The 14,518-nt window shown below is 39.8% G+C and overlaps 1 protein-coding gene across 3 annotated transcripts in view; it reads left to right on the forward strand.

Annotated features, from left to right (window-relative positions):
- The first annotated feature begins 2,657 nt into the window (after positions 1-2,657).
- The window catches only part of XDH (xanthine dehydrogenase), a 47,413-nt gene continuing 35,552 nt past the window's right edge, over positions 2,658-14,518 (forward strand). Inside the window, exons 1-4 of one of the 3 annotated variants that reach the window (XM_058836923.1) lie at positions 2,658-2,901; positions 9,815-9,872; positions 12,218-12,314; positions 13,454-13,562. In XM_058836923.1, coding sequence (XP_058692906.1) covers positions 2,848-2,901; positions 9,815-9,872; positions 12,218-12,314; positions 13,454-13,562 — 318 coding nt within the window. In that variant the 5' untranslated portion in view covers positions 2,658-2,847. Of the gene's footprint in view, positions 2,902-9,814; positions 9,873-10,307; positions 10,701-12,217; positions 12,315-13,453; positions 13,563-14,518 lie in introns of those variants that run through there. The other 2 variants (XM_058836925.1, XM_058836924.1) reach the window with 2 other exon arrangements.

Here is a 14,518-nt window from a genome sequence, read left to right on the forward strand (position 1 = left end):
TGGCAGTAAATTCCTGGCAGGAATGGTGTTTCCATAAATTTCACTGTATTTATTGAGCTACACGTGATCATCTGCAGAACAGATTATTTTTATTATTATTATGATTGCAACATCCAGGTCTGCAGGATTAACCAGTCAGAATGAGGAAGGTCATCTGTTTTTAAAAAAAAAAAATATGTTCTTGACTAATATTAGCTGCTTTCTGAGCTCTTAAGTGAGTAAATGAGACTGCAAGTAATTTTGAGCTTCTAAAACATTCCCATCTCAGAGTTATGAATGGGCAAAGGGATGATTTCTAAAATGGGAAACCTGCTAGACTTTATCTGACTGTAAGTCAGAATACTTTGTCTTATAACAAATTTTTGTTTGATTGAGGTAAGTTTTCCATTTTAATTCACTTACAGGAGTTCTGTGTTGAGGGTTTTGTGAGTTCACTTTTTTTAGCTTTCACTTTCTTTTCTCTTATTTCTGGTAATCTTCTGTTCTGTTTCAAAGTAGGCGGGATTTCAAAAAATGGACAAGAGATGTCAATAGTGCATTCTCACATTCTCCAGAATTACTTATAGTAATTACTTATACTTATATTCCTGTTCTGTATGTCTTCGTCCTCTGCTTTTGAAATGGGTATAGTAATAGACTATCCCATCAGGGTGGTGAGAGAATGAGTGAATTTGGTGTTGTGTGACCAGTTGAGATGAGGTCTGAAGTTTTAAAATACCATCTAATCTACATATAGGATCATGATCATGGTTGTATTTATCTTGATATAGTGGGTTGATGGATTATAAATCAATAGGTTGATGGACCAAATTCCTGTGATGGAATGTCATAAGGTGCTGTTTACTGATTTAGCAGAAAAGGATAGTTTACCTATAATATTATCACTAAGGCTAGGCAAAAATTTGAGTATTGGCCTTCATCACTTCAAAAAAGTGATGACAAGACTGCGCATATTCTTTAAACCTAAGAACTGCATCATGCATTATGGAAAACACAGATTAGGAAACTAAACAAGTTTGATTTTGGTGTTAATGCTGTAATGGCTAGTTGCTTTTTAAGATTGCTGTAATAACACGTTACTTGTGGTTATAAGTAATAATTGGTTTTTGAAATATTACAAAACTATTAATGAGTAGTAACCTTGTGTACACTAATTTTGAGATTGAAGCTTGTTACGTGAGGGTAGTGCTTGTGTAAATTTTGCACATAAATAAAAAGCAACAGATTTAAGATTACTTGGAGAAAAGTGTTTTTTCTAGTACTGTGATATTGCAAAGTGGGAGGTGCCAGACAATAGGTGTCAGCACTAGTTCAGCTATGCACAACTTCACTGAAAATGTAGATTAAGGCAGCTGGCGTTAAGCACAAGCTTGCTGTGAACTCTACTTTCAGCAGACTGAAATGCCTTTAAAGAAGGCTGAAACAGTGTTTGACACTTGTTATAATATAGCTTTTCTAGGGTATATACTGTGCAGCAGAATAAATGAGGCAGAAGATAAAAGCTGGTAAAATAATATATGTATTGTATTCACTGTGAAATGTTACTGTAATACTGAAGAAAAGACTGTTTCTGAAAATTGTAATTTAATTAGGTTTTCTTATCTCATGAATTATTCAGAGAGGTTCCTGAGAAGACAACTTTGCTATAGTGCTTTAAAATCCCAGGGATTTTAAACAAATAATAATAAAAGAACTATTCAAAACTAATTGAAACTGAAGAAGGAAAGCAAAATCACAAGAATCAGAACGAAGTAGACAGGATAAGGAACCGTGCTAGGAAACTTCCATGAGGCTTTGGAACTTGGCTGTTTTTTGGTGGAATTTTAAACTGGAACTAGTAGTTTAGATATCTTGTTCATTAAACCAATGCATGTCATATGCAGGGGCCTGTGGGTGATTCTGCCAACACCTTTGGAAGAAAAAGCCAGGAAGTCTTCATGCAAAATGTATGGTTGTGTAATGGAGAAGCCAGAAGCAACCACCACCAGGGAAATGGAAGACAAAAGATCCTTGGTTTTCCTCTGTGTTTCAGTGGCAACGTGCACCTAGGAGCCAGGAAGTGAGGATTAAGCCAAAACAGGTAAGACTAAATGCTTTAAGAGCCCAGTGTAAACATTATGGTCTTAGCCCAGCACCTCAAAAGAAGTGCTGGATCAGAGTTCTCTAGAATTACTTTTAAGTGGACAAACATATACTTGTTTAAATTATGTCCTCCCAGGTAGAGGGTACTGTAGCTTTAAAACTGCGAGGAAAAATAGTGAAATAGTCTTGCAGTCAGTCTACCAGCAGATGAGCACATATCAAGGAGTTTTTGAAATAAGCAGGTGCTGTCATTAGAGACCTCTGTGTGGTGAATGCCAGGTGGATGGCTGTGCACAGAACAGGGCAAACAGCTTTTTCCTGTCAATATTTGGTGAGGGATAGCTGGGAGAAACCCCCTCCCCCTCCAAGTTTGCATTGCATTGCATAATCCTGTGAATTCCTTACAAGCAGCGTGTGTCAGTGGCACACGGTGAGTGCCCCAAGCCTGGCAGGATAATCTAAAGGGAATGCAGCTGAATTGTGACCCTCTGCTATATAAAAGGGGGCGGGTCACTCAGCTTGTTCCAGCTCCTTTTCTGTCATTAGAGCTGCAGAAGCACCAACCAAACGCAGCTGGCACGCCTCTTCATTGCCTCTTATATAATATGGGGTTTCACAGGGCACTGATGTAGAAATAAAGTCACTCTTGAGGCAGACTCGTATTACTTGTGGTGTGGCTGGTGCTCACTTTGCTGTGGGGAGTAGGGCTGCTCTCACCAGGGTGGTCTGTGGCCCTGTTAGAGTGAAGTTTGGAAGGTGTTCAGGATGGCTCCAAACAAGGCAGGGGATGAACTTGTTTTCTTTGTGAATGGTAAAAAGGTAAGGATGATTACAGCTTTCTGTCCAGCTTGCTCCTGGATTGTGGCTTGATTACTTACTTTTCTAGTAATCTTTTTCCTCCTCTGAAGTTTTCTGATAAAAACACATATTCCATGGCTTTTAAATATTAAATTGTGAAGACTACATATTGTTTTGCTAAATGTTTTTTTCTCTTCTTGTCTTTACCTTGTCAGTTATTCGAAGAGTAACACAATTACATAATATTCCTCTTACATTTTAGATTTGTTGGCAATAATTTTTACTACAATTCTTTTAAATAAGTGTGCACTGCTTAATACAGGCATTTCTATGAGAAATAATTTCAGTACTTTCAACAAATCTGGAAAATTTAACTCAAATGAAAGCATCAGTATATAATTCATATGCTCAATAAGTAATTCTAACACCTGGATTTTGAAAGTGATTTAGAAAAAAGTTTATTCCATTTCCATTTAAGAAGCTAGAAAATTCTTCAGAATGAAAGCCCACTAACTGTACTGATTCCTGACAATAAACTTAGAAGTGACTGTGTCTCACAGGGGGCTGTGGTGCTCCTTGCAAAGGATGGACACATTTGAACAGTTTGTCCCAGAGCCCCCTTTCCCCAGTTTGGACTTTGCCTGGCCTCTTCAAAAGCTTGTAACAAGTCAAAGCTGACTCTTTGACCAACTACCAAGTTAATTCTGTTTCTAATTCTGTTACAGCTCATTGGTGCTTTCCCCACCTTCCCCTTGCCTAGGTACTTGGGCAGAGGAACTTGTGCCAAAGCAGCTTCCTGCTGAGAAACCTCAGGAGGGGACAGGGTTGCATATCCACTTGTGTCGAGCCAAGAGTTTGCAAACCTGCCCTGTGCACTGCTTAGGGGTATATTGTGTGGTATACTAAGTTTGGGCTAGACAATTTTTTAATCCCTTGAGGGATCACACAATTCTCTCGGTTAAAAAGCTCTGTACCCTGCCTTACAGACTGGTTCAGGATTACTAACCATTTTGCTTTTGTTGGTCTTTCATGGTCGTTTGATCAAGTGTAAATGTGGATGAGAGTGTAGCTACAATTAGGGGTTTTAGTTATGAATTTGTATCCCAAACTGGATTGGGATTAGAATTTTCCAAGGTACCGGTGGATTTGATATGAATGTTTTATTTTATTGATATATTAAGAGTTTACTGAAGAATGAGGTCTATCTAGTATGCAGTAAAAGTTAGTCATAGAGCTGTTGAATGTAATGCTGATGTGGTGCCTGGGCTTGGTTCTGAGGTTTTATAGAGAAGGATGACAACTAAAGCTTTGCTCATGCAGATTAGTAGTGGTTCACATGTGTTAATTGACATATCAGCCCTTCATTGTTTCTAGAAAGAGATCAAAATTTGAAGCTCCAAGTTAATTGTAACTAGCTAATTGAGTCTGCTAATTGAAATTGTGGCACAAGATAATCTGTGAATCTTATCTGCTGAATTTTCTGCTATGGTTGGCACAGGTGGCACAGCATTAACTTGTTGTCTTCTTGCTCTGTGAAGTTTTAATGAGATGCCTCCTTTGTGAACCTGAATTTGTGGAGGGTGAACTTGGGTCTCTTTAGATCTTGCATTAGGAGGTTGCCAGAAATGTGTTGGGCAATCCAGACACTGATACAGGCCAAGTGTCCTGTCTTGTTTGATTTTTTTTTTTTCTGGTATGCCCTAATGAAAGAGAATTGTACTTCTGGTGCCAGATCAGCTGAGGTTCAAAACCAATAGGCCTGTCATGGTAGGTATGAAGAGTTTATAAACACATTCCTACATGCAGTTGCAAGTGGTGCTTCAGCACTGGCTGGTGCTCAATTATTTCAAGAGCACTGCTCTGTTAGAAAAGTCCTTCTTCCTGGAGAACACTTTTGGCTAACACATGAAAATGTCTATTAGTCAAAGCCCAGGGCTGGCCCTGTGGTAGTCTTTTATCACTGGGGTAAGTCAGAGAAGGGGAGAAATGGCAGCCTAGGCCCTGAAGGCCATCAGCAGAAAACAACCTGCTCATTTTGGATCATCTGTCTGTCATTTCTGTGTCCTGCACATAATAAACCTGCTGTGAGTGACACTGACCTTGCTGCATTTCAGCAATTTTTACGGAACTGCTGTTCCTGTTTACAAAAGCCATCTCTCAGAGCTGTGTGCATGTGTAAAGGGGTTTATCATAGCATGATCCTGGCTACCTGGGTAAAAAAAAAAATAGAGGATGATTAATATTACCAATGATACCAACTAATTTTAATGTCAAAAGTATCTCAGTGTCCTTTCCCACTGCCTCATGGAACAAGCAGTTCTAGTAAAGGAGAAGGTTTCGCTTGCTCTGCCTAGAGCCTCCAGCCTTTGTGTGTATTGCTAAAGTGGCTCAAGTTACAACCCCACCAAAGGCAAGTTTAAGAGACAGAATTGGACTCATGCGGCACTCTGATGTGTGGCAGTGCATGTGGAGTTTGTTGGGATGTTGCTGCATGAGAAAGGTTATGTGACAGAAGGAGTGGTTGGAAGTGCAGTTTGCTGGAACAGCAGGTAGCAAGAGGGGAAGCGCAGAGACAGGAATTAGTATCTTCTCTTTGGTGACCAGTGGCAGGACCTGAGGAAACAGCATCCATCAGGGGAGATTAGGAAAAGGTTTTTCACTGGAACAGGCTCCCCAGGGCAGTGGTCACAGCACCAAGTCTTGACAGACTTCAGAAGTCTTTGGACCATGGTCTAAGGCACCTGGTATGATTCTTGGGGTGTCCTGTGCAGGCCCAGAAGTTGAGCTTCGGTGGTTTTAGAGGGTCCCTTCCAAGTCAGTATATTCCATGATTCTAAGTTAGGATATGGCTCTATCCATCTGGGGCCCTGACTAAGTATTTCAGTTGATACACTACAAAGAATGTGGAAACATGGCCAGTGGGAAAGGTTACTGCTGTGTCGATTCATGACAGCTTGACGTTGCAAATGGGATGCTGACGTTCTGTCACTGTACAAAACCATGTGATAAGAGGTGGTTTGTAAGATAGGGACATGGATTGCAGCAAATTCTTCTCTCTTGCATTAGCCCAGTCTGCTCCATTATCAAGGAAAAGTCTCCTTGGAACAGCTGAGCATACTTTACTTTACATTCAGGACTTTATTTTAAGCACCTGTTTACTTCACTGGGCATAAAGCTTGGCACACTACTAACTCAGTTATCTTAATAGTCTGCCTAGACTAGAATGCAAATCAGCATGCTCATTTTAAAGCTAATAGGGGCAGGTTTTTTTTCCCTTGGCTGACAAGTCTGTTTCATGCATATGTAGCATGTAATTTTAGTTTAAACAGGTAGAGTCAATATTTCTGTTTCTATTCTGAGTGCTAAGGGAGGATCTATCCTGGAAGCCACATTAGACCTCTTACCACTTCCAAAGTCTGGGTATTTGGTTGTCGATGGGACCAGCTAAAATACAGGATTTTTCTGAGCTTTGTAAACCTCTGGGTTCTACATAAACAGTGACTTACAAGGTTTCAGTGTGCTGGTTGAAAGCAGAACAAAATGTTCTCATGACCAATAGAAAATTTACATTGTGTGGTTATATTCAGTTTGTTCATCTATGTTCTATTTCTTTTTCCTAATAAATGAATTTGAAATCTCTCACTGACCTCAGGAATAACACATTCACAGATTTTAAGGACCTAGGAGACCTTTACATGTCACTGGTCTGGCTTGCTTTGTGGCAGTCTGATTAAAACCTTTCACTTTTTCTTCTTGCAATTTGAGTGACCAGGGATTAATGACTGAATAGGAACTTGTCCTTCACGAAAGTATCTCCTTCTCATTTATAGACCCCAACTGATGGAAAACTTAGCATGTTGCTTGGTAAACTAGGAATATTTATTTTCTCTTTCTTTCTGTTCCTCTATTTACCTTGTTCAACTACTATTCTCTTAAACTGAAAAAATTCGAACCTTCTGAGTATAATAATTTAAACATGATGCTTTATGTTGTAAAGGAAAAGTTATCTGAATTAATGAGAGTCAGGTAGAGAAGCCAGAAAACAAAATATTTATTGAAATTGAAATTTTGTGCATAAAATCATGGGGAAGTGAGCTCAGCATCTCTCTGGACTAGTGCTTTAAAGGTGTAAAGAACTGTTTCAGAACCTTTTCTTTCTGGTATTTAAAAGCACAAAGAACTGCAGGGCCAAGCTAGGCTCTCTGCTGAGGTGGATCTGAGTATTTAAAATTCCTAGAATCAGTACGCAAACAGATTTGTAGTACAAACACAGCAGTACAGAGTAAATTTGTTGAGAGTCATTTGACTGTCTGTGCCATCCTCACATTTTCTACAATGTTTCTTTCTGCATTTGATTAATAATTAAGCTGGAAAATGCAGTAAAATGCAGTTTTAAATTCTCAAAGTGTGGCTACAAGCTGATATACCTGCAATATGACATTTGATTTAAAAAACTGAAATAAAACAAATTGCAAACACTAAAAACCAGTAGCTTACCACAAGGGAAATACTTCTTTAACTGCAGTATCTAAGTTGTCTGATCCTACGACCACAGAAGGCAATGGATGGAATTCAGTTCCTTGCTGTATAAGGACACTGGGGGAGGTGAGCAGGAGCTGTGATATTGAGCTGTGAATCATATTGTACTGGGCATCCAACAAGATATGTTATCCCCACCTACAGGGTTTTATAATATTTTAAGAACAAATCACAGCAGGTGTTTGCAACAAACCACTGGAGGAATGGTATGTTGGAGGACAAACTAGCATCAACAATAATGAACAAAGGGCAAGAACAGCAAAAAATTCTTACCCTGTGCCTAGCAAGAAAGACTCACCAGCAAGCATCCTCCCACCAGGAATCTGAAGTGAAGAGAAATGACTCCTTGATCTCTGATGTGTGAGATTTGTTTTAATCCAGAATGTTCTCCAAACTCTTACTCATTATCTCTCTCAGATCCCTATTCTCTGCCAAAGTTGCAGAGATACAGCTCCAGTGGAGTAGTTTAAAGTGATTGAAGTAGCAATCCAGGGCTGTTGGCTAGAACAGGGTAAGGGTGTGGATTATCTGAGACATGGTGGGAGACACTTTCTGATAAAGTTGAGCAAAGCTTTGACTTTGGGACTTCACACATTCTTGCATCACTAAAAGTACATGGTGATAAGTGGTAAAATGAAGGACTAGGCTTGTTTTTTATTTCCTGCTTCCTGAAAAGAAGCCAGTGGGCTGTACTTTTAATTGCTTGGTTTGAGTACATAACTGAGTGCTTGGACTCTTTCAAGAAAACCTCTTGAGGATTTTTTTTTTTTTATAAAAGCACAGAACAGTCTTTAACCATTCTGAAGTTTCTTTTCTGTATCTGGCTATCTTGGAAGCTGCTTTGGAAGGGTTTGCAATGGCCATTGGCACAGACATGAGGAAGAAACTCAGTGTGACAGTGGGAGTTGTTGGGGCAGGCTCTTTGCCTGTGGAATGGCTCTGAAAGGCCATTTGTCCACTCACAGTCACAGGGGTGTTTGGAATTTCCTACTCATGTCTGTCTGTTTGCCAAGCTGCTGCAGAGGCATTTATGGGCTTACTCTGAACCGGATGGTCATGGAAGAGCTGCTGCAAGCTTTTATTTGATTCTACACATCCAGGAGGTGAGGGAACAGGGGCACTCTGCTGTGAATAGCAGCAATGTGTGCTGCATGATCTACAATATGACATTCCCAAACTAGAATGGACTCTTTTTTCCTGTAGACCATCCCCAGTGCAGGAATAAGATGTGCAAAAAGTGACCAGTTGTGTTTTGTAGCAGCAATTTTATTGGTTAATTCTAAAATGGTGAACTCAAACACAAAGTATGAACCTTGTCTCTTTAGGATAACCCTGTCACATGTCAAAGGCATAAAACTGAAACAGGACAGAGGCTGTGAAGGTTTCTTATCAGTGGAAAAAAATAAGTAAAAAAAATACTTGCACAACTGACCCCTGTTTGAATTTGCCCTTCAAACTAGGACTGATTAATTTAAATAAACTGTAACTATTGTACTTAGGACTTGCATAAAATAAGAGCCAAGAACATGATTATATGCTGGCACACAGTGAATTTGGAAACATTTCTTGACACTTTATTAATAACAGAAAAAGGGGAAGACAAGCCCTGTGGCCATTTGCAGGCAAGGGCAGAACTTTGGTTTCTGACCACTGGGCAGAGGTTAAGTAAAATGTTTAATGGTTATTTTATGTTTAATGGATAACTTGTAAGAGTATGGTTTGTTAATATGATGGAGGTGGCTCAAAATATGCAGAAAAAAATTCTCCCTTCTTGGAATTTTGTATTTCCACATTTAGGATGGGGAGTACTGTAATACTGTTTGATTTAATGTTACAAGGGAAGGAGGAGAAACTTCAGAGGATTGGTACTTGCTGTTCATCTTGCTGCACCTGTGTTGTCACATTACAGATTCCACTGTTGGGGTTTTTCTCTTCAAAACCTATTACTGATGCTCCTTCTGTCATTCTGTTTATCTGCTCATTTTCTCTGTCTCTTCTAATAGCAAAAGAAAGGACAGAGTTCAGTTATTCAGGGTCAGTAAAGATGAGACACCATTTAGGACATGTCAGGAACCCAAGATTTGAGTACAAAATACAGTTCTCTCTCTTCTCACTACTAAGTTTATTTGCCATTTTTGGTGAAGAGTTTTTTTAGATTTGCCTCACTGTGCCATGACTGAAAACCTCAAATATATGTAATGCATATACTTCTCTCTGATACAGTAAATTCAAGGAAACATTGTGTCTAGATACATGACCAACCTTGTTGAAATAATCAGTGATTTTGCTCCCTGCTTTGGAAAAGAAGTTGCAGAAAGACCAAACTTTCCTCTTGCAAATAACTTATCTGTGTTGTAAAACATTTTGTGTTTATCATATCTTTCCCTTCTTGCAGGTGGTGGAAAAAGATGTGGACCCAGAAACAACCCTGCTAACTTATCTACGAAGAAAATGTATCCAGTGTCAGAAAAAACTGCAGGCTTCAAATGCCTACAGCATTTCATAATTGTTTACTGTTCTGTCACTTCAGTACTGGGCAGAGCTTTTGCACAGAGTATAAGAGGGAGTGCTTTGCATTGTGTGGTATTTCTTGCTAGCAAAGATTAGAGCTGCTCTTCCAGGCTTAAATATTAACAATTTTAAAATTATATACTTTAAATTATTTTTTAATACTTTAAAGGAAAAACTTGTAATTTCACAGAATTATAGTATGATGGAAAGGAAGCAATAATGAGATGGCAATGAAATTGAAGGAAATTTAAATTGATTCCATACAAATCATAAAGAATTTTTTGGCCAAAACATCATATTGGGTAGCTAATATCCCATAACTTGATAATTTTGTTCTGTTTATCAGATGGTCCAGGGAGGCAGGCTCAGGGGCAGGGGTTCTCCCAGGTACCATGGGCATGTTTACATGAGCAGATGCAAGCGGTCACGTTTCACCCTGTTTGAAACTGGTCAACATGTGAGTCAGAACAGCTTCAGGAGCACAGTAGCTATTACTGTGATGACCAGGCTGGCTGTACCAGGTCTGGCTCCATAAGTAGTGTCATTCCATGTTTTCTGAGTTTTTGTCTGGGCAGCTGGATGTGTACATCTGCCAAACTGTTCACAGCTATGTCGATGTATCTGTGCCATGCTGCTGTGTTCCATTTGTCTGGGAGCTGAAGGAAGTACAGGGACATGAATCACTCACTCCTCTTTGAGGTTTCCAGCAGAACTATCAGCATCTCTATTTATCTGAATGTACCATAGATGGATAAAGGTCAAGAGGAAATGTAAGTGGCGTGACTCTTGTGCCTAGGTGTGCCTGTCTTACCTCTAGAACTTTTATGTCTAAGCTTGTTGATAACTAATGCAAATAGCTTTATAAAGAGAGAATCTGAGCTCTTCAAAGCCTGTGGATCTTCTACATGAGTACTCTGGTTAACTTACTTTGTAGATATCTGGTTAGGGTCAGACAAATACTTTGAGAAACGTTTTTTATTAAGGCAGGTTAGCACTGTTGTCGAGAGAAATATCAGATGGCATAGGAAAGCTGTATTTCTGCTCAAGCAGGCACGTGATTGTATGAAAAGCAGTGGTGGCTTTAAGGACATGATTTAATTGTGGACTTGGCAGTGTTAGGTTTGCATTAAAGACATGGTTTAGTGGTGGACTTGGCAGCATTATGTTTAGGGCTGGACTTGGTGAATTTAAAGATATTTTCCAACCTAAATGATTCTATGATTCTCTAGAAATGATCAGTGCCATACTGTTTGTAGTGAGGTTGAGTTCCCTCTATCACAGTTTTGTGATAGAGCTTTTCCAAAGGCTTTGTGATATAGGGAAAGGCACTGATGATCTCAACTTGATGTGTCTATTGCCAGTGAAATCAGCTGATCTTTACCCCACCAAAAGTCTCTCAACATTGGCCAATCCTCTTTGCAATAAATAATAGTATCTAATTACCTTCTAAAGAGTGAAAGAACTTAAGCAGAAGTGACTCAAGGAGTTCTCTCCTGAACTCCCTTTGTAGAATAGTTGATGTAATTCCTGATTTTAAAGCATGGCCATGAGCTCAGCAGTCTGTGGAGGAATCTGCTTAAGCTGGGCCATACACTCTGTGAGCTCCCAGGTGTCTGTGCAGGGGTTCTGTGCATCTCCATGAGTTCTGGCTCTCAGTGTCTCCCTCTCATGATTTTATGGGACCCAGGCTCCTGGGGAGTGTGCTTGGCTGGTTTTGTCGCTATCAATTGACAAGCCATCAGAAATGGGGTAGCCAGACCTTGACTTTTGAGATGCAGGTAGTTTGTGAGCAGTTCAAATGCAGCTCCCAACCAGTGCTAAACCGTGTAATTGGTAGCCCTGGGTGACTGCCTTGCCTGAGAGCCTTCTGGTTGGTAGGAGTTACCAGGTGTAGGAAGAAGTCAAGCCCCTCCAGTGAGAGATGCTGAAGGAGGATGTCACTGTGTGGCTCAGGGATGTGGCTGCATGCCTGAACTGCTCAGCAATTACCGGTGCTTTATCTCGCTTATGTATTTCTGAGTAATGGAAAGTGGGAACTGTTGCAGTTGAAGATATTTTTTTGATTATTTTAAGAGTCTGTTAGAGTGTGGGCTGTGTCCTTATGAGGGGTTTGGGTGTTGATCTCAATACACACATGCCAGTTTTTGAACTTTGCTTATGTTAAATTCCTAAGTAGAAGAAATAAGTGCTTTGTTTTCAGCAAGAACTTGTTGCTCAGCCTAGATTGATGACTTGAGAAGGTTTCTGCCAACACTTCTTGTGTTTTCCTTAATTTCTGTTCTTTCAGTGGGCCTGTGTGGAACCAAACTAGGCTGCGGAGAAGGTGGATGTGGTGCTTGCACTGTTATGATATCCAAGTATGATCCTTTTCGGAAGAAAATCCTGTATCCTTTGCAATCTGAACTCTGCAATAGAGAAATAAAATGGGGACAGATCCAGGTTCCTGACATACCAGACATGATACAATTTTTAAAAAAAAAAAGTTATATAATGGATGTTTCTGCCAAACATAATTTTTCACTTTCAGAACATAAACTCAGAAGGCTAAGATAAGAAAGTATTTTTCTTAAAGCATTGCACAGTGCTGATAGGGAACTATTTTTCTGAGGCCTGCAATATCTGCACTGACTCTACTGTAACTTTTTGCTATGAGAATCCATATAATGATTATTGTGATAAAATCTTTATTGTTATTGTGTTATGACAGTAATCTCATTTCTGTATGCCAGCAGATATTAACTTTTTTCTCTACTTGTATTGTAACCTTCCGAATTATTTCCTGAGACAAAATTTCCTCCTGTTCTCACTTTAATTAATTGAAAGGGGAAACAATGGAATCAAACAAAAAGGGGAATGCAGAGGATGAGACAGAGAGACAAGCCTCAGTTTAGTCTTACTGTAGGGAACAGAAAGTACTGAAATCTTTAATATATTTGGAATAATGCTTGGGGATACTATAACTTGGATCCTCTGTGTGGTTCTGCTTAGTAGCATGGCCATGAGTAAGATATCTTTAGGGTCATTATTCTGTCTTGATAGAAATGATAAAATGGCTAGTTCTTATATGAGTTTTGGCAACATTATTCTCTTTTACCTTCAGTCTAGATTTCCCCCCATGTTTAACATCTAGAAACAGCTTTCTAGCTAAAAGACTGAGAACTCCAGGCTCTTACATAACTTTGCAAGTGTCCATCTAAACAACATCTTGGTATTTGTAGTTTGCCCCTATAAATTACTTGTATGAGTTCTGTATCTTAATGTGCAACAAAGATGTTTAGTGTTGCTATATCTAAGTGAAATCCTATGGTGTATGCCCAGATCAAACTGCAAGGGAAATTAATTAGAACTTTGGATGACTGGGTGCTGTAGGATTTGGCTTGTAATTAATTCTTGTATCATATCTATTTAAGTGCTCCTATTGTGTCCACTGCTGTACCTTCCGAGTACTCTTCACTGCTCCTGTTCCCTTTTTCCTTTGCTGAGCAGCACTGTCAAATGAAATTCCCTTAATGTACTGTTTTAGTCACCATACTGCCAATGCTTGTCTCTTCCCCATCTGTGCCCTGCATCATGTGGCTGTAACTACTGTTGAAGGCATAGGAAACACAAAATCCAGGCTGCACCCAGCCCAGGTAAGCTATTAATACTGGTAAATTTAAAACCCTCTATGCATGTTTTCTTATGCTAATTACACCTGTTCCAGGACACTGGGACCTCCACCATAATGCTAAAGCCACGAGGCTGACTCTCTTCATGAGCAATCCATACTTGCAGGAATGGTTAAGTGACAGAATTAAACTCCTGAGACAATGCTACAGCTCTGTTCTGCCCCTAGCAGGTTAACTGGTGCTGTCCTGGCTGAATTGCTTTTGTCCTTGGGCTGCATGGCTGTTTTTGGTCCACACCCTGGTCTGGGAAGGCTGATGTTGTGGGGAAAGCCAATATAATGACCTGGAGCTAGGAAATTGAGATTGGTTTGGGCTTTTCTATGGCCTTCCACGAATTACTTTGGTTTCTGATCTTGCATAGTTGGGAACCTTCCCTGCAGTAGTGAAGCAAGGTTTGGTTCAGCAATATTTCTGGAGTCTCAAAATATTCTTGGTGAAAAAGAGTGACAGGAATGTGTATCCTTGCTCTTCTAGCAAGGTATTACAATGCAGACTTGCCTCTCTTTGTCAGAGACCTGCTCCCTTAAGGTAAACTGTGATTCATCTCAGTTTGCACAGTGGATAGGACTTGTGCCAGTATCTGAGGGAGTAAACAACAAAGTGAAAAATAAGTTTGATGTACATGAATGGATGGCAGCCAGTCTGCCCTTTGTTTGTCTTCTTTTCTCTCCTCCCACCTGAAGATTCTGACAGCTAAGTTTTGAAATTCAAACTCAGGTCTGGGCAGGTAGTCCAAACCTTCCTAGCATGGTAAATCTGAAGAACTCCTGATCTCCTTAGAATCTTCTAGTGGCCTTCAGTCACATTTTGAGTTCAAAGCCTAGGTGCAAGTGTTTCAGGCTGCCCTTTTCTTTGAAGGCTGTCTCACAGATTAATTGACCAGGAAACAGCTGATGATAATCTTAGCGTCTCTGTGATAC

Source organism: Poecile atricapillus, chromosome 3, assembly GCF_030490865.1.
Source record: "Poecile atricapillus isolate bPoeAtr1 chromosome 3, bPoeAtr1.hap1, whole genome shotgun sequence".
NCBI classification, from domain to species: Eukaryota; Metazoa; Chordata; class Aves; order Passeriformes; family Paridae; genus Poecile; species Poecile atricapillus.